The sequence below is a fragment of the Populus alba genome, chromosome 14, assembly GCF_005239225.2.
Source record: "Populus alba chromosome 14, ASM523922v2, whole genome shotgun sequence".
Classification (NCBI taxonomy): domain Eukaryota; kingdom Viridiplantae; phylum Streptophyta; class Magnoliopsida; order Malpighiales; family Salicaceae; genus Populus; species Populus alba.
The window spans coordinates 18211228-18231202 of NC_133297.1; the positions used below are offsets into that span (position 1 = coordinate 18211228).

Sequence of the window (19975 nt, forward strand, 5' to 3'; positions counted from 1 at the left end):
GTCATAAGGTAAGCTAATGGTCCTCCACTTAGCCTAAAGCTTTTTAGTGTGTGCTCTCACAAATAATATAAGTGATGCATGAATGTTTTTGCATGACAAGAAGTAAAAAAGAAAGCATGCTAAAACTCTTAAACAAAATAAGTCATTCATAGTTGAAAAATAAATAAACATCAATCTTATTATAGCATAAACAAACAAAACAAAACATAGTTCAAAGGTCTCCAGTGAAGTCGTCATTTTATCGTACCTTCCTCAAAGGAGCATGACATCATGACAACATTTTGTAACTCTATTTTGGATGGTCTTTCATTCACTTAGGGAGTCATTCAATATAATAACTCCTTATAAAGATAAGGCAATTAATCTCTTATTTAAAAGGATATTTTATAGAATACAAAAAAAAATCTTTTAAAAGTTGAGGGAGTCGGTCAAAAAATCAGTTTACCCTTATTTGAATTACCCAATAACATACCTTTCTCTATTTTAACTCATTTTTCTGGGAATAAATATCAAATATACTCTTAAATTGCTAGGATATTGTTAATTTCTTTATATAAATCTTTTTCCAAAACATTTGATTTTTCAATTGTAATGTATGTTAGAATCGTTTAACGAACGAACAGTAAGTTTCTTATAAAATGATATTGTTTGAAGTTCTTAATTTATAATTTTTTGAAGACTTATATATATATATATATATATATATATATATATATATATATATATATATTGTTTACTGAGAAATGAGATTACATGTATAATTGAAGGATAGAGGTGAGCAAAAAAAACCAAGAAACCGAATAAACCGAGAAAAAAAAAATCGAAAAAAAAAACCGATTAAACCGATTAAAATTTTTTGCAAAAATTTTTGGTTCAATTAGGTTTCGGTTTTAGAAACCTGAAACCGGAAAAACCCCAACCGAATCGAACCAGTTTGGTTTAAGGGGTACTATAAATACAAAAAAAAAATCGCGTTATTTTTCTTAACCCTAGCATCCATACTCCAACCATCCTTCTCCTTGCTCTTGAGCCGCTCCCTCAACTCACAAATCACAATTCACAATTTCACATCTGTAACGAAATCAATCCATCTTCATCTACTGGACCATAGCCAGCCACATCTCTCTCCCATCATCTTCATCTTCAAACGCCAGCCAACCACATCCCTCTCCCACCATCTTCATCTTTAAACGTCAGTCAATGACTTAGCCACATCCCTCTCCCACCGGCCACCATCTTTATCTTCAAACGCCAGTCAGCTACATCCCTCTCTCACACGGTCACACCCAATCTTGAATCGTAGGACACACACCACACCAGCACACCAAACCTCCAGAGTCCAACTCCAGATTTAATGAACCAGTCAGGCAGTCACCTCCCTCTCTCACACCCGACCTTGAATCGTGTCGCACCAGGTATGATTTCTTTTTTCTATCAATCTCTCTATTTGTTTTTGAACATATGCTCTGTGATTCTATTTATTTTTTAATAAACTTCTTAAGAAGAAATTTATGATATAGACAATGTGTTTTACTGTTTTTTTTTGCTGAGAAAGACAATATGTTAATGAATTCATGTTTTATTATTTATTAAGGTCATGAGTAGTAATGAAAAAATAATGGAATCTAGATTAATATCAGAATGAGGGTTAATTTAATATACAAACTCGTGCATGTTAATTTAATATACAAAACGCAGATTGATTGTTCCAAATGCTAAAGCTAACAACACATCATTGAAAGAAATGGGAATAATTAGCACTGGTAGTGGTAAAACTTGATCATTACTAAAGAAACCTCTTTGTGCCGTGAATTAGTATTATGAGCCTGATGTTATTACATCAAGGAGAAAAATGGGAAAATACAGTTTTCCTGAGAGGCATTTGTTTTAAATATCATTGCTAATTCCATTATTATGGTGTGTTCTGTCCTAAAAAAATAGAGAATAATGTTTATTATCTGTGTTAAAAAGGGGGGGTTGATTTTAATTTATCAATTCTAAAAACTGAATTTTTTTTTTTAATTTTATGAAAAGAGAATAATGTTTATAATATATATATATATATATATATATATATATTGTATTATTGTCTATTGAAATTACAAAATACAATCTCAGCATATATATATAATTACAAAATAAAATATCAGTGCTGAGATTGTATTATACTGATATTTTATTTTGTAATTATATATATATGCTGAGATTGTATTTTGCAATTTCAATAGACAATAATATATATATATATATATATATATATATATATATATAATATATATATATATATATCAGCAACATACTTTTTTTACAACAAATCAACCAAAATAAAAGAACTTAACTTGTGAAAATAATCTTTAAAAGTACAGTTGAACTTATGCATGTCATACTATTGTTAATCTATTATAAATTATTGGTTTTTTAACATGTTTTCATTATGTAATAACATATGGAAACTACTCAAATTCAAAATGCTTCATCCACAGGCACTACACCAACATCAACCACTTCTCCAACTTCAAAACCTAATGCAGAATCAACCAATATAGGATCCACCACAGATATAAAAGGTAAACAACCTCAAGTTCTTATATCTAGGAAAAGAAATGTTGATAATAGAAAAAAGTCACAAATTTGAGATCACTTTACAAAACTTGATGTTGATCCTAAAGCCCCTAGAGCTAAATGTAATTATTATGGAAAACATTATGCATGTCATACTATTGTTAATGGCACAAGTAATATGTGGAGTCATTTAAAAGTGTGCAAGAAGTTCTCTTTTGTGGTTGATAAGAAACAAAAGGTTTTGGTATTATAACCTAAGATAGAGAAGGGTGAATTGAGAGAACAAAATGTGGGAAGTCTTAAGGCAATAGGTTATAATTATGATGAATGTAGACAAGCACTAGCAAAGATGGTTATAATTGATGAGTTGCCTTTTAATTTGTGGAGGGTCAAGGATTTAAATTGTTTGCTAGGACTATGCAACCTAGATTTAACATTCCTTCTCGTTTTACAATTATGAAAGATTGTTTGAAATTTTATGTTGAAGAGAAGGATAGATTGAGGACAGCTCTTAGGGGTCAACGATTATGCTTGACAACAGATACATGGACATTAATCCAAAATATTAACTATATATGTTCAACAGCTCATTGGATTGATAATGATTGGATTTTGCATAAAAGAATTCTTAATTTTTGTCAAGTTTCCAATCATATGGGTGAGATAATTGGCCAAGTTATTGAGAATTGTTTGTTGGAGTGGGGGATTGATAAACTGTTGACTATTACATTAGACAATGGAAGCTCTAATAATGTGACCATTTCATATTTAAAGAATGTGATGAAAGATTGGCCAACTAATATATTGTCAAATGAGCACTTGCATGTTAGATGTTGTGCACACATTGTAAACCTCATTGTGTGTGATGGCTTGAAAGAGATTAATGCTTTAGTTGTTAAGATTCGAAATGCCATTAGGTTTGTGAGATCTTCATCGTCAAGGCATCTTGCATTTAAGATGTGGGCTGAAAAGTTGCATATAGAGTGTAAAAAATCATTGTGTTTAGATGTTGCAACTCAATGGAATTCAACTTATCTTATGCTAAAAGCTGCTAAAAAGTTTGAAAAGGTGTTTGTGAGGTTAGGTGAAAAAGAACCTAGGTATATGAGTTACTTTTTGGAGATTGATTCAAAAGGGAATAAAAAAAACATAGGGCCACCTGGTTTGGAGGATTGGGAAAATGCAAGAACTTTGGTTAAGTTCTTAAAGATCTTTTATACGGTTACATTGAGATTTTCTAGCTCATTGCATGTCACATCAAATTCTTTCTTCAATGAATTGATTTACATGCATACAAACTTGTTGCAATTGTGTAAAAGTAAAGATAGTATTTTAAGTGGAATGGTGATGAATATGATGTTAAAGTTTGAGAAGTATTGGGGTTGTGAATTAAATCAGAATTTTTTGTTATATGTGGCTAATGTCTTAGATCCACATTTGAAGTTGAAATATGTGAAATTTTGTTTTGGTGATTTGTATGATTATGACAAAGTACAATTGCTAACAAATAAGGTGAAAGATACTTTGGTGAGCTTGTATGAGTTTTATTTGAAAATTGATGAAGTGGTGGATAATAATAGGCAGAAATAGGATGTTAATGCTATTGATGATGTGGAGGTAGATGTTAATACTTTGGCTCGATTCAAAAGACATTTGCTGGAGGTGGATAGTGTGGAAAATAAAAATGATGTTGAGAGGTATTTGATTGAAAGTTGTGAGGATCCTAATGATGATAAGTTAGATATTTTGGGTTGGTGGAAAAGTAATACTTTGAAATATAAGACACTTTCAAAAGTTGCACAACATGTTCTGGCTATTCTTATATCCACAATGGCTTCTGAATCAGCATTTAGCACATGTGGTCGTGTACTTGATCACTTTCGAAGTTCCCTATCTCCAGCAACTGTTCAAGCATTCATTTGTTGTCAAAATTGGTTGCATCATGGATCAATTCCAACTGATATTAGAAGTTTGATAAATGATCTTAAAACCTGCGAAAACCTTGAGTCGGGTAATTGTTTTTAGAAACTTGCACCTTTTATTTTGTTATTTATTAATTAAATTGTTTGCAATCATCTAACATGTCTAATTTTTTTATTTTGTAGAATTTGGTGGAAAGTTACATTTAGTAACAGATGATAATTAGTTCAAAAGTTACTTTGATGGTAAAATACTACTTTTTATTTTTACATATTCTAATTTATTTTATCATGTTATAATTTTAGATCTTGATTTTCATGTTTTGTTGTCAATGGTATTATGGAATCAAAGTGCAATGTTCTTGTCATCTTGATGTGCTTTTTGATTGAAATGATGTGCACAATGAAGATTTATATTTTTTGCATGAAGTATTTTAATTTGTATGACAATGTTATTTGTTTTTTTTAAGCCCTTTTGAAAGCAATGCTTTGTAATTTTAATTTTAATTTGGTGTGTGTTTTATTTAAACTTTGATGCATGAGGAGTCCAAACTCCAAAACATAAATATTAAAAAGAGTTGCAACATATTAAACATAATATTAGCACTAATAATTTAATATAAATGAATATTTTAGTGACAAAAAATATTAAATATATTATAGAATTTTGTAACAAAATTAGAAAATATTTACATTAATTATAAGCCCATTAAAAAGCCCAAAAAAATAATAATACAGGTTTTCCGGTTTTTCTGTTAAAAAACCGAACCGAACCGAACCGAAACCGGTCGGTTTGAACTAGTTCCAATTTGAATTTTTAAGTTTTTTAAAATTTGATTTTGATTAGTTTTTTAGAGAAAAACCAAACTAAACTGAAAATACTCACCTCTATTTAAGGATATTTTTTAGGGTGGCCCTTTTCATTTCTTTGTTTTGAAAACAACGACAAGTTGCTCGTTTTAGGAACAGAAGGAGAAGTCGGTTGTGCATCGTGAGACAAACGACGAGTTGTTGTTTTGGGTTGGGCAAATTCTAGATCCTCAGCCTATTCAGCCAAGTTGTCTAATCGACGGATCCACTCGACATCTGCGGCAGCTCCGGCGACTCCTCCCCCTGTACTTCTGGTAAGACTTCAATTTCTCTCGATCTTTCCGTGTCTATTTTTTTTGTTAAATTTCTTTGTGTTCGGTGCCAAACCCTCCTTGCTTACTTGACATGGAAGCGTATTTAATTGAGGAAGAGGATCAGCTATGGTTCTCTCGTTTGGTTTGCAGGACTTCATTCTCCGAGCTCGAGTGCTGAAGCTGTACAGGCAAGCACTAAGGACTACAAGGAGAGCACCTGGTGACGCTAGAGGTGAAGTTTATATTTTGTGATTGATTCTTTTTTTCTTGATGTTATCAATTTGATTAAGGATTTTACAGACTGCGGGAATATTCTCATTTGAAGGCTGTTATATTGTTCTTTCAACATTTTCTTTTTGGGTTTGCTACAAGCTTGATTTTCCGTTTTAAGGGTTCATGCATCGTCATTATAGAAAAAAGAAAATCAATTATTAAAATGACAACGATCATTTATAAATAAGACTTCAATAGGGTCCGATGAGTGCAACTCTTTACTGGGAGAAAAGTTCAGGCAACTATGAATTATAGCGTTGTTTCAAATGTAATGGGTTTTACAGCTGACCTGAAACAAACAATTAGACAAGAGATGGAGAATAACCGGCATTGCAATGACAAGCAAAGGATTCGTTTTCTCATCAGTGAAGGATTAGAGAGATTAAAACGTCTGGACGAGATGCTCGATATGCAGGGACATTCCCAGTGGACATAACTGGGCACATGGTGTCCAGATGATATTCTGTGTTTCAAGAAACTGTATTGAATTTGTCAGTTTTATGTTTTATAATTGATATTGTGTAACACATGAACAATAGAACCTTAATTATTGCTTGTTTAGATGCTTTCGCCTTCCGCAGTGGTGATTGCCAGAAAAATGCAGTGTCCGGGTTCAGGGCGAGTTTGCCACTGCTTTTTTCTGTTTCTGAAAATGTATGTTTCTGCGTGGACTGCAAAATTGTATCACCAAAATTCGCTTGATGCATCTTTTGTTGTCATGGAGATTAGAATTTGACTTTGCAATTTTATTTTCCTGATACAAAGGTCGAAGAAAATAGTATTGCAGTGTTGTTCATCAATAATGTTTATGATGAAAAACAGAGCAGGATAATCTCTCCATCCTCCGGGACCTCCATTCAGCCATATCATCTCTGACGAGCAAGCAGGGTAGGCAAATGCCGTATTTCCGCTTTGGATGAATTGTTATGATTAACCCCATCAGCATTTCAACTAGATGGAGTGTACGGGCTTACACTGAATGTGTTCCTGTGGACATGATTGGAAAGTACGCATTTGTCATCCGTTTCAGGAAGGCAACTGTTGTGCGGATTGGTTCGTTAATTATGATCATGGCTTTATGGCTTTGGATTTACGCTCCTTTATTATAAAAAGGATATTATTAGGGCAACTGTTTATAGAGATTATCAGTTCGAGTTTTATAAATTTTAGAGTTATTAAAAATTTATATAATTATTAACTTTAAAATCTATAAAATTAGTTAAAATATATTCAAGTGGGTCTAAATTCTCACATGGCAATTTGCAGTCAAGCCATGAGCCAACAAGAGCCAACAAGGAGTCAACCCGAAGATACAGGTTAGAAGAGAAATCAAGTTAGTGTAGATTTTGGTTGGCTAAAAGATTACATACAAAGCATGAAACATGACTGGAATCGATCAAGGAAAGAGATTAGGGCCGTGCTAAATCTACTCTCTGTCTCTCTCTCTCTCTCTTATACTCCATGTGTCATGCTGCAATTGGGGACATGTAAAACGATGGAAGAAACATGAGAGACTAATCCAATGGCAAGGTGCCGTCTGTTCCGCAAACTATAAAATCAAACAAGCCCCTAAAATCGTGCACCCACGACACCTACGCGCAAGGAACACCTTAGACAAGAAAAGGACGCAGCCTTTCATCTCCCTCTCATTGCTCTTCAATCAAAATTTAGATTTCATTTTCCTCCTTTTCTATTTTGTTGGTTGTGTTCTTTTGGATTCAATCTCTTAAGGTTGTCTCTTGGAGTTCTATGAGGAAGTTGTGTCCAAATTATGATAGGGAAGATGCACTTGACACCGTCTTGGAGGTACCTATACCGGAAGAGATGTTCACAAAAATGGGCAACAATTCAGCTTCCCGTTGGCAAAACATGCGTGCATTGATGAATGCTCAAGCTGCTTCCGATAAATCAACCCATCTCCAATCTAAATCAAATACTGAATTTATAGCATTGCTTAAGCTTGTTGGCTCTCCTCTTATCCCTTTTCAGGCCCACCCTGACCAGCCACTCACTCGTCCTCTCAAAGATTGTTCCGTTGTATGTATGACTCTTTCATTTTCCTCTTCAAGATTCTTTTCTGTCTTAATCTGAACATGAAAAGGGAAGGTACCTAATTAAGGGATATGACAATTTAAGGGGGGGAAAAGAGGAGTAAATGAAATTCATTGCTGGACTATATATATATTCGTATGATTTGAGAGATTATCTGAAAATCTTGCCGTGCTATAATGGCGTGCATGTTTTGTTATTTTGAAAACCTTCCCTGCAAATGTAAAGGTCCTATTCACCGTGGCAGAGGAATAGCTGAAAACTGTTGAAATTTGGTGGATGAAGTTGAGAACATTGGGGATTTTTTGCTTGTTATTAATTCACCTGTAGGCTATGGCGATAAGGATATTTGCTTGCTTAGCATTTCACATTTGATATGGAAGAGAAAGAAACAATCAAAAGGGCAAAACCCTCAGCATTTTTTATTTTATGCTTCATGCTTAACTCAAAACATTAATTCTTCGTTCTACTTTTTATTGATGAGTGAGGGTGATTAGGACGTATCTCAGCTCCTTCAACTAGATCTGGAAATGTGAGTCCTGGTTAATAACAGTATCTTATTTCATGAACAGGGAGCTTCTACCGCAAAATATATAGTACAACAATATATAGCAGCAATTGGAGGGCCATTGGCGCTGAATTCAGTGAAGAGCATGTATGCAGTAGGGCAGGTTAAGATGGCTGCATCAGAAATGCACCAAGGTGATGACAGTGTGCACGCAGAAGGCAAGTCTGAGGTTGGTGGATTTGTACTATGGCAAAAAAACCCTGATTTATGGTACCTAGAACTAGTTGTTTCTGGCTACAAGGTTAGTGCAGGCAGTGATGGCAAGGTTGCTTGGAACCAGTCCTCTTCTCAGGCCTCTCATGCTAACAGAGGTCCTCCAAGACCCTTGCGGCGGTTCTTCCAGGTATAACCTTGTCTGAATGTTCTACTTTCTAGTGACGAAATAATCGTTTTACGTAATCTAAAACTATTGATTTAATATCTTTTCTGGTTGTATTGTTTCAAAATGGCAAATGCATTGAAGATGATTTTCTTTGTGATGTGATCTCAATAGGGATTGGATCCAAGGTGCACTGCCAACTTGTTCTTAGAAGCAGTAAGCATTACAGAGAAGAAAGTGAGCAATGAAGACTGCTTTGTACTCAAGCTCGAGACCGACTCGAACACCCTGAAAGCTCAAAGTTCTTCCAACACAGAAATTGTACACCATATAATATGGGGCTACTTCAGCCAAAGAACAGGACTCCTTGTCAAATTCGAGGATACGAAGTTAGTGAAGATGAAACCGATTAAAGGAAATGATAATGTGTTTTGGGAGACAAGTATGGAGTCAGTGGTTGGAGATTATAGATATATTGAAGGCATCAATGTAGCACACAGTGGAAAGACTACAGCAACACTTCACAGATATGGAGCATCGCATAATCATAAGAGGAAAATAGAGGAAACATGGATGATTGACGAGGTTGATTTTAATATATGTGGGCTGTCAATGGATTGCTTTTTACCTCCTGCTGATCTAAAGAGAGAACAAGAAGGAGGAGAGCAGTGACCAAATTACTTTTTTTTTAATTTTTTTTTGGAATAGGGGAACAGAAATGTGAGTTAAAAGATTGCAGGTTGAAGGGAGATTCCCTGTACATGTAGGAAAGTGGAAAATTTCTTATAGAGGAGATGAATGCTGGAAACAAGAGAGAAAAACTATATTTCTGTCTGCGAACGATACATGATCTTTCTTTCCTTTTCCTTTCATATGGTAAGAATCTGTTCATCCGCTTTCTACCTGTCATAATGCACAGTAGCCCTCAAAAACCTCCAGTATTTTAGGAATATTCACCGTTCCCTATTCTATACACTGCCGGTTTGTTTAAAATTTTACCATCTCTTGTTTTGGTTATGGAATGGGAACGAAGGAGAAATCAATTTTCTTTATTCGGTTAGAAAAGTGAATGAAAGATAATAAATATTTTTCATATGAATACCTTTTAGTTTCAGGTAAAGGATGAAGCTACAAATGAGATTAGGGACACTTGTTTGTTTAAAGTGGTTAGATAACTTAGAACAAGCCAGCTCTTGATTTGCCTGCTTGGAGCCTAGACAATTTCAAGTTGAAGGAAAAAAAATTAAAATGATTGACCTAATTTATCCAGGTCTAATCCAATAAAAAACTTGGGTTGTTTAACAACCTAATTGATTCAAGTTTGATCATGTCAAACCCTAATCATTAACTTATTAACACTTTAAAAACAATAATCAAAATAATATTATTTTGATTCTCCTAAAAGCAAAATTGTATTGACCCGTGACTTGGATTTTATTTTTTTACAATCTTCAAGTTGAGTTTTATAATTATTGTTTAAAGAATAAATTTTTTTTAAGAAAAAAATTATAAAATTATTTCATTCTTGTTATAGGATCAAAATGTTTTCATCAAAATTTCAATCCTAACACGGTAACTTAGTTCCCCATTAAATTCAATCTTTTTTCACTAAATTCAGTCTTGTTTTGCCTGTATTCAAAGTGTTTCACTCATCCAAAATGTTTTTTCCTAATCTCTTGTTTGTTATAAACAAGTATAGATAACATGAGTAAATGAACAAAATCAAAAGCAGAAGTATTACATTAAAATCCCAACATTTATTAGCTTTTAATAAAGGAACAGTACACAAATATATCTTGTTTTTGCAATGGACAATCATTTGCATGCTACGCCACCTTTGTCCTATTTATAATACAAAAATGTACAAAAGCTATAAGAAACTACCTCTAAGCGGATTAAAAACAAGTTTGGACAGTTTTTCCTTAAAACAGTTAATTGTTGTGACTACCAACAACTGCATAACATATTGTAACTTTTTTGGGTTTCCTGCTCCATAAACCATCATGTCAATCTTCCATACAATTATATAAGTATTGTTGCTTAACTAGTCAGGTCTTGAGTTTATAATATTAAGGGGTATAGCTCAACTGATCAGGTTCTGTATTTGTTCTCTAGAGGTTACCAGTTCAAGTCTCACAAACCTAAAAGCTACTAGAGATTTATATGGTCATTAATTTCAGAGCTCATGTGATTAGTTAAGGTATACGCAAGCTAATCCGGATACCCATGTTAATTAAAAAATATATATTATTGTGCCATTGCACATCTTAGACATCCCTCATCCAAGTCAAAAGTTGTGTGAGGTATGAATATACTATTCAAATCTATCATTACACGTGCATGTTACCATCATCATAAAAGTGTTTTCATTGTGCATCCTCATGCCTAGACCTATGACAAACCTTCCCTTTAAAAAAAGTCCAACACCCTCATTGAAACATAAGTGAGGTAGTCCTGCATCAAATCCTAAAATTGACACAAGTGAGTTCTCTCTCCCAAGAAACCTCCTAATCATTCTCATATTTTACCAAAAATTTAGAGTATGTTTGATATTATAGTAACTGTTGTGGTTGTGATTTGAAAAAAGTTGTTTTATAAAAAGTATTTTTAGTTGAGGTTGGTTTGAAAAAATATATGTTTGGTTAAAAGTGTGGTTGAAATTGAGGTTGAACAAAAAGTAGTTTAATGTGTTTGGTTAAAAGAATGTTTTTCAAATTGAGGTTATAAAATAATTTATATATATATTGATGGTTTTTAATTTAAATATTGTAGATTTAACTAATGTTATTACATTATGAAATAAATAAATATTGATATCAAGTATTTTTTATTATTCCATTAAACTATGTGCAATTTCATCATGTACAAAATCTATCCAACAATGATTATATTTTCCATGGTTTTTTAAGTGCGCAACAACAAAAACTGAATTTTTTATTACATCATCAAACGATCTCCTTCTAATTTTTTTTTGAATAAAACACAATTACAAATAAAAATAAAAACTAAATTTTTTTAACTGGGTTGGACCCGGCAAGAACATAATTGGGCTTGTAATCAAATTCTGTAAATGCTACGTCATCAAGCGATCTTCTTCTAATTTATGTAGTATTATTAAATAATATTAAACACTAATTTTTTGAATAAAATATAATTTAAAAAAAATATATTTTTTTTAATGTAAGTAGTTATTCACCTGGCATTGTTTACGTGAATAGTGTCAAGGTGAATTATATTTATCTGGGGTGAACAGTGCCTTATGTCTGCAACCAACCACTGTTCACTCCAGGTGAACAGTGCCCAGGTGAATTAATTCATCTAGGCACTGTTCACCTGGAGTGAATAGTGTCCAGGTGAATTATATTCACCTGGTTGTAGACGTGAGAAGTAACTCTCAGCTGCTTCTCACGAAATGATGTTTTGAGTACAAATATATATAGATCTTACATAAAAGTAGTTAAATTTTTATATTACCAAATTTTATGTTTATGTTGTCATTTAAAAGCAGAAGCTACCACGTAAACAAACACAAACTTAGTGTAGTGATTTTTCTAGTGTTGCCCAAGTTATTGGCGATCCATGATCTTATTCTCAAACTGCTTGTAAATTATCAGAAAAGCTTGTTGTGACTTACTTATTTATGGGTCGTTTTTGTTTTCATGAAAATATTTTAAATAACTCTCATGAAAGGTTGGGTAAAGTTTCAACCGTTTTGAAAGCTTTAATCTATAGGCAATACCCTACTTTTTTTTTTTTTATGTCTATATATTCAGTTCCTATGAATGCAAATTATTATTACCTGTGTTCTTGAACTTGCAAGAAAACGAGGAGAGGACTGTGTGTACTCCATTTGATTGAGGGCTATGATTCATAGCTTTTCTGGGGAAAGATGAGGGTTGTTCGTGGATCTACTAAGAATAGGGAGGATATGCAGCTGTGGTTGGTTGATTTTTGAATTAGTGAGAGGAGACTAAAGCCCTGTTTATTTTAGTTTTGAAAAAAATTATTTATTATTTATTTTTAAATTACTATTTTTTGATGTTTTTAGATATTTTGATGTATAGATGTTAAAAATAATTTTTTAAAAAATAAAAAAAAATATTATTTTAATATATTTTTAAATACAAAATATTTTAAAAAATAATTATAACTATAATCTCACATCTAATTGGACATAAAAGAAAGGGGTCTGATTGGTGATGGGAAGAATTGAGAAGAAGGGGATGACTGATGGTGGGTTGTGTGTGCAAATTAACAATTAATTATCTAGCAAAGCCAAATAATTATTCAATTTTTTCGTATATTACATATTAGAGTAATTTAGTTATTCTATTTAATTTCAAGATTTTAATTGACTGAGAATATAAAATATAATTCCTGAAAGAATAGCAGTGAAGTAAAAAAAAGCATAATTAAATCACATTTTTTTTTTTGTAATTATATATATATATTTTTAAAAACAAACCAACAAGGAGATTGCAATAATAATTTTATACATGGGCCGTGTTTAAAAACACTTACAATGACCACCTATTCTAATAATGGGCCCAATCCCTCTCCTTCCGCAGTCCAATAAAAAGAGGCGTTCTTATAGAAAACCCTAATTCATGTAAAACCCCTATTTAAAGGCAGCAGCAACCTCAACATCCCTCGCCGTCGCTCCCTACTCGGTTCGTTCATTAACTTCCTTCCTTCTTTTCTAGTCTCTCCCTCTGCTTCAATGCATTTTTTTGTTTTTAATTTCTGGATTGATTGTTTTCGATAGTGTAAGATCGATTAGAATTTGTTGCGTCTGTTTACCCACTTCTCGGTTAGCAAAAAAGTGAGTTCTGGAGAAGATAAAACGGATGCAAAGAGCCATTAAGGTTGGCTTACCAGCCCATCGCATATTATTATCTTGCCTTGGTGTCAAATGGACCTACCTATATTTTTATCAATTTGTTTGATTTTTTTCCTTTTTTTTAAAAAAGAATTTTGGCAATTGATGAGTAATGTTTTTATCCTACACTCTGAATGAATTGTTGTGTTGAACATAAACTCCGCTTATTATCTGATGCCAAAACTTTCTTCGATTGCTTCTCTTTTTTATGATTTTTTTTTGGTTTAGAAATAGCGATGAAGGCAAATGATGGAAAAAAAATTCTTATCCTACACACTGAATTAAATGTGGACCTAAAACTCCGCTTATTATCTGATGCCTTTGTCGATCTTTATTAGAACTCTGTTTTTTTTCAATTAAATGTTCATCGATGATGAGAAAGTGCAGACGGGCGGTCTGAATCTGATGCTGTGTTGATTGTCTGCGGAATTTCCTCTGAGATTATTTGCAATTGTTTCCTTGTTTGTTCTACTTTTATCTTGATTTGCAATATATCAGAATTTCCTCTGATTTATCTCCACGTTGTTGTTGGTTGAGAGGTTTTTAATGTTTGATGCTACTTTTTATTTTCCTGCAGTGATGAAGTTGCTTCAAATTATGTCTGGACTTATGAAAATTGTCTATGATTTTACATGCAACCTTCTGAGCCGATAATATGTTTTCCGGCTTTATTTTTTCTTTGTTTTCTTCTGGCCTGCAAATCTCCATTTTTTCACCTCTGCTAAACCCATATTTTTTGTTCATTTCATCTTACTTGTAACTTACGGAGGCAACTGAGAAATCAACGACCAGATCATCACCATTAAAAAAATTCAATTCTTAATCAACAAGTAAAATACTTTGATAAAATTAAAAAAAAATAATTACAAAATGATAAAAAAAATTATATGGTAATATTAACATCATAGAGTTTACAAATCCTTTAATTAAAAGATTTCTTTTTTACTGTATTTATAGCAAATATTAAAATTATATACCCGAATAAAAATTAAAAATATAGCCATGATTAGAAATTTCGAGAATGGTTGCGTAGATGAATCTCTAATAATAGTAGACAATTGTGTGTATCATTTAGTCTAAAAATTTTGATGTAATTGTTTATTTTCTGAATTTTAACAATTTTACTTTTGATGAAAAGAGTTTAAAGTTTTGATATTCAAGATGAAGTGATTATTTTTCTCCCTTCCTGGCTCATGTGCTCTTCTTTACCGAGAGCCAAGTTGTTAAAATCGTATTTTTTAACACGATAAAGAAAATATAAAATAAACTTGAATAGTAAAAACAAATTGTAAAATTATAAAAACATTAATTAAAAATAACATAAAAAATAAGTCAAATTTGAAATTGAAAAGATGAATTGATATATTTTAGGATATAAATTGAAAGAAATTATAAGGTTAAATATTTTAATTGAATGAAATTGAAAAACTTAAAAGTCATGGACTGCAATTAAAAGTAATAAACATTATGAGGATCAATTATCTTAGTTATAGTTTCATTTCAATCCCATTTGTTTCATTCTAATCAATATTGGAAATTTTTCGAGTTTCTCCTCCATCCTCTTCTCTCATTCAATCTTCTCAGTATCGCTCATAACAACAACTGGCTTCTAAGACATTGTTTGGCATTGCGTTCCAAACGGTGTTTCACTAAATTTCAAATTTTGTTTTTTTTTTTTTGTTCAAATTGAGTATGGTTTGTATTTTGTAGATCGTTTTGATGTGTTGATGTCAAAAATAATTTTTAAAAAATAAAAAAAAATCATTGGCATGTATTTCAGCACGAAAAACCATTTAAAAAACAACCGTTACCATACTGCCAAACACGCTCTTCGTTGATAATGCCAATTGCTTTGTGTTTTTTGAAGCTTTACTCGACAACAATGGTCGTCTTTAAGCTGACTACAAATGTGTTTCAATTTAATAAATGCTGGCGGTGACACTGGAAAACACATGAGAGATGATGGATGGCCATGACGAATATATAAGATCGGAACACCTGGCATAACTGAAAATCATAAAACCCCTTTTCTATATGAATTTAGTTAAATTAATAAACGGAGCTTAACTTGTGAAATAAAAGATAAATTGAGGGACCTAACTATTTCTTACAATACTTTTCGGATTAATAATTCTTATGCTTTATTTTATTAATCAATGTAACCTAATAATGGTTGAGTCCTTCATTTTATACTTTAAGATTATGCATATTTTATCATTTAAGCCCTATTTATTGTAAAAACGACCAGATTTATACAGTTGAGGGTATGTTATGGGTTTTAATCACGCCACGTGTTTGTATTTGATTGGACATGGGTTGATCAACTGACATCATTAGTCAAATTAACGAACTTCTACGACGGAAGGGTTTAAGAAATCGTTAAACTAGTTGACGATTTCTTTGCCTGTATATACCACCTCTGAAATCAATCAAGAGCTGGGACATTAGATAAAAAGATCCTACGGCCCACAATCAAGGGAGTCATTATCTCATGATATATAAATATGTTTAGAAGTGTGGTTGTAGTTTTTTTTTTAATATTTTTATGAAAAAATTATATTAAAATAATATATTTTTTTTAGTTTTTAAAAATTATTTTTAATATCAATACATTAAAATAATTTAAATAAATAAAATTATTATTTTAAAAAATATTTTTAAAATATAAAAACAAACCACTAAAATCAAAAGTTAATCACTCAAATAGATTAACAAAAAGTAGGCGCTCAAATACAACAAAATCAAAAGGTTGGGCACTGGAATTGTAATTTTCTCTAATTTCAAGCAGGATCCAATTTTTTACCACGTGTCTGTTAATACCAGCCATGTTGGCATTCTCAGGTGACAAAATGCGTTCAAATTGAAGTGGAAAATAAAAATAAAAATCAAAGGTTAGGGAATTGATATAACAAGTTTCAACATTTTATGATGTGAATATTTTTATTTGATTCAGTTATTTCATCAGTGAAATTATTATTTATTAATAAAAAAAATTATTGAGGAGCCCAGTTTGTCAACAAATGCCTAATCCAGGTGGAGAAATAGTAAGTCTTCGTAAAACTTCTACCCCTCTAAAATACCATTGGTCATTAGATTTTTTTATTTTTTTTTGAAAAATAACATAGTTTAATAAAAGTTTAGGAAAAATGACATAAGATGAAAAAAATATGTAGGAAATTATAAAATTTAAACACAACCATAATTTTTTAATATTGGTATTTTACACAACCATTATTGATTATTTAGTCGAAATCAAAATGTATATTTATATAAATTAATTAACCTTAACAAAAGAATCCAAAATCTTATGACGATTAAGTGAAGATAGATTCAATATTTAATGACCAAAAAAGAAATAAAAGATAAAATGATGTGACATAAAAAAATAAAAAGAAAAGAAAAAAATAAAATAAAATAATGTATCATTAGGAATATACTAAGGCTTTGTTTCTTACACACCCGTTATGAATAGAAAATCTCAGCTAGATAATTATATTAACACTTAAATCATCAAATAAAATTATAATTAACCCTAAAAAACCCCTTAACCAGTTATAATTTTATTTAGTGATTTTTTAATATATAATTAAAATTATCGTTAAATGTTTTTTTATCAGTACCCAAATATGTCGGAAATAGAATCTTACCATGCTCCCAATATCCTATTTTTTCTTTCTTTCATGGGTTGATTTTTGTAAAAAATAATTAATTTAAATAAAACATGAACTCTCATTAGCTGTTCTTAATAAGTTATATTCCAATAGTGTTACTTTTCAATTTCTACACTAAAAATCAAAACACCAACGCTGTGGGATCCACATGGTGGGTAGTTGCTGTATGAATGCGAGGCCACATTCCCCCTCACATTTAACACCGCTTGTGACTGGCCACCTACTCAGTAGTACCAAGAACATCACCTAAATAATTCTCTCCACTCCACCAGCTCCCTCTCAAGCGTAACAGTGCTTGTGAACTAAACTACACAGAAAATGAACGAAGATGATGCACCGACAGTCATAACAGTACCTTCAACAGTCACCTCCACCTCCACCTCCACCTCCACCACCACAAAAGTACTAAAGAGAGAAAGCTCAGAGTCTAGTCTACTATGTAAGACTCGTTACAAATTCTGGGTCTTGTCTGCAATCCTCCTCCTTGCTTTCTGGTCCATGTTGACTGGCTCTATTACTCTCAAATGGTCCACTGGTGACCTCTCACAACACCCTGACAACCTCGGCTTCCAAACTCAAGATGATGTCGACATTCTCGTATGTGATCTTGTTTATTGATTTCATGTCTCTTTCTTTGAAAATACAAAAAACAAAAGATTTAGCATTTGATTTGTTCTATGGGGTTGATTACTGAACTTGTATAATAGGAAGTGGAGGAGAAGAAGAAACTGGTGTGGCGCATGTGGGACGTGTACACGCATAGCAGTAGGGGTACAAGATTGCCTCGATTTTGGGAACGGGCTTTTCAAGCTGCTTATGAGGCTTTAGCAAGTGATGTGACTGCTGTTCGAGATGCTGCTGTTTCTGAGATTGCCAAGCTTTCTATTAGCTCCACCATCAATCTTGGTGACCCCTTTCCTGTTCAATCTACAACGGTAAGCAGTTCCTTGTTGCTACTTGCTGCTGCGTAATTGATCAGATTATATTATTGGAGGGTGTGTTTCTTTGGCTTAACTTGCTCTTGATGCCATTAGTTTTTGGCTGTTGCTTTTAGTGCTGGAAAGGGGAATATTCCATGGCCATTGCTTTTCAAAAAAGATATATTTTTTTCTTTTTCTTTTTTGTTATTCTCCAGCCATTCTCTTTTTGAAATGTTATTTTGTTTATGTTTTCCTAATTAATTAAGATTCAAGAAGCATATGATCACATCTGGTTTATCTTGATATAATTGGCAAATATCTAAATTAACTGAACTTTTGATTGGAAATTACATTCAAGAAGCATATGAACATCTGGTTCATAGATAATGTATGCATAATGAACTTACAACTCAAACTCTTGCACTTCAGACATCTTAATTTAGACAATTAATGTCTTAGACAGCATGATGTTCCAATCGTTTCGTGTTTGTTTTTTGTTGGAATGCTAGCCGAAGGAGAAAGGATCTCAAGACAGCAACGGCAAGCACTGAGGAAGTCTAGCCAATGGTATTTTTCACTTGCGATCGCTGAAACTTCTTTCAGCCTGCTTGAAGCTTGGCAGATGACAAAAATAAATATCATTTTTCATCTACAGTCAGATTGAAAGAGATCAGTACTTGTTACTTGCGAGCTCCTGCTCCTCTTCTCTCGTCCTCCATCAATCTTCCCAGATGACCTTTCTCATCAAGAATGCAAAGCTGAACAGATCAATATATAGGATAAATTTCCTTATGAAAATAAAAGCTGTACGTATATTTTAAGTACGTGTGTAAATTACTATACGTTATTTAGCTTCTTCTTCTTTTTGTCGTACTATAACTAAACCATGAAATAAAATTTCATGATACTTTCATCGATGCCGAAATGCTGAGGTTTACTTGGTCTAGAAATCTACAATATTTTTAGTTTTAGTGGAGGGGATCTGGAGTATTATGGAACCCGGAAGTGCCTTGTCCCTTTTCTTAGGAACCAAACACAAGCCTACAATTCATTACAAAAACCCGGCCACAGTACATTATGTATCTAAATGGTAGAGAAATTTCTTTGATATTTTATTAAAAGTCTTAATAATAATATTCTTCTCAAAATAAAATAAATAACTTTATTTATATTAGTTTTAAAATTCATCTAAATAAAACTAGAATTCTTTATAGAAAATTATTCCTAATCAAAACCTATATAATTAATAGAATTTGTCTGACACTAGAATTTATAAATAGTAAACTAATAATTAAATTTAAAGTCTTAAGCTAAATAGAAAAAAGAATCCAAATACAACATAGAAAATAAAAACAATTTTGCATAATAACTTCTGAACTTTATTTTTAGTGTCTTCTTGATTTCTAATCATCATGAAATTTTAACTCAATATAAAAAAAAAGCCTTCAAAATCTTTATCAAACTTTTAGCTCAATTCAATTGTCGTATTAAAAATTATGCTTAATTTATCAAATTGCATCTTGAACTCTTATTAAACTTCTCAAAATCAAAAAATCTTAATCATTAATGAAATAGTGTAATAAACATCATTATGGCAAGAATATGAAAGAATTTTCCCCATGTCAATTCCCTCTACTTTAAAAAAACTCACTCTCGAGTTATCTGTCAAGAATTGAACTCTTCCACTTCAA

At 32.0% G+C, this 19975-nt stretch overlaps 3 protein-coding genes, 1 long non-coding RNA gene and 2 other non-coding genes across 8 annotated transcripts; all 6 read left to right on the plus strand.

The window, feature by feature from the left end:
• The first annotated feature begins 5403 nt into the window (after positions 1–5403).
• LOC118045236 (uncharacterized) lies at positions 5404–6601 on the plus strand. Of its 3 annotated transcripts, none has more exons than XM_035053821.2 (3): positions 5404–5605; positions 5718–5837; positions 6163–6601. In XM_035053821.2, exons 2-3 carry the CDS (start codon positions 5732–5734, stop codon positions 6312–6314), a joined length of 258 nt encoding a protein of 85 aa, XP_034909712.1. In that variant the 5' UTR covers positions 5404–5605; positions 5718–5731; the 3' UTR covers positions 6315–6601. The 3 variants fall into 3 exon arrangements, with proteins under 3 accessions (XP_034909712.1, XP_034909710.1, XP_034909709.1); XM_035053819.2 differs by having other exon boundaries at positions 5722–5837; XM_035053818.2 differs by having other exon boundaries at positions 5406–5605; positions 5730–5837.
• A 136-nt stretch (positions 6602–6737) lies between these two features.
• Positions 6738–9734, plus strand: LOC118045235 (uncharacterized). The gene is made up of 3 exons (XM_035053817.2): positions 6738–7915; positions 8500–8838; positions 8989–9734. The coding sequence occupies exons 1-3, from the start codon at positions 7628–7630 to the stop codon at positions 9484–9486; spliced, it is 1125 nt and encodes a 374-aa protein (XP_034909708.1). The 5' UTR covers positions 6738–7627; the 3' UTR covers positions 9487–9734.
• A 3613-nt stretch (positions 9735–13347) lies between these two features.
• Positions 13348–14370, plus strand: LOC118045226 (uncharacterized). Its single transcript, XR_004686946.2, has 2 exons — positions 13348–13484; positions 14271–14370. It is a non-coding gene; the product is annotated as an uncharacterized lncRNA (long non-coding RNA).
• Positions 13788–13875, plus strand: LOC118045241 (small nucleolar RNA R16). Its single transcript, XR_004686949.1, has one exon. It is a non-coding gene; the product is annotated as a small nucleolar RNA R16 (small nucleolar RNA).
• Positions 13932–14016, plus strand: LOC118045242 (small nucleolar RNA R16). The gene has a single exon (XR_004686950.1). It is a non-coding gene; the product is annotated as a small nucleolar RNA R16 (small nucleolar RNA).
• Positions 14371–17550: 3180 nt separating the features above from the next.
• Positions 17551–19209, plus strand: LOC118045237 (uncharacterized). The gene is made up of 3 exons (XM_035053822.2): positions 17551–17961; positions 18072–18299; positions 18794–19209. Exons 1-3 carry the CDS (start codon positions 17683–17685, stop codon positions 18833–18835), a joined length of 549 nt encoding a protein of 182 aa, XP_034909713.1. The 5' UTR covers positions 17551–17682; the 3' UTR covers positions 18836–19209.
• Positions 19210–19975: the final 766 nt, after the last annotated feature.

Coding starts and splice junctions, on each gene's coding strand:
- LOC118045236 (XM_035053821.2), top strand. CDS start 5,732: ATGGTTCTCTCGTTTGGTTTGCAGGACTTCATTCTCCGAGCTCGAGTG. Junction 5,838..6,162: donor AGCACCTGGTGACGCTAGAG/GTGAAGTTTATA, acceptor TGGGTTTTACAG/CTGACCTGAAACAAACAATT.
- LOC118045235 (XM_035053817.2), top strand. CDS start 7,628: ATGAGGAAGTTGTGTCCAAATTATGATAGGGAAGATGCACTTGACACC. Junction 7,916..8,499: donor CTCTCAAAGATTGTTCCGTT/GTATGTATGACT, acceptor TTTCATGAACAG/GGAGCTTCTACCGCAAAATA. Junction 8,839..8,988: donor CCTTGCGGCGGTTCTTCCAG/GTATAACCTTGT, acceptor TGATCTCAATAG/GGATTGGATCCAAGGTGCAC.
- LOC118045237 (XM_035053822.2), top strand. CDS start 17,683: ATGAACGAAGATGATGCACCGACAGTCATAACAGTACCTTCAACAGTC. Junction 17,962..18,071: donor AAGATGATGTCGACATTCTC/GTATGTGATCTT, acceptor CTTGTATAATAG/GAAGTGGAGGAGAAGAAGAA. Junction 18,300..18,793: donor TTCCTGTTCAATCTACAACG/GTAAGCAGTTCC, acceptor TTGGAATGCTAG/CCGAAGGAGAAAGGATCTCA.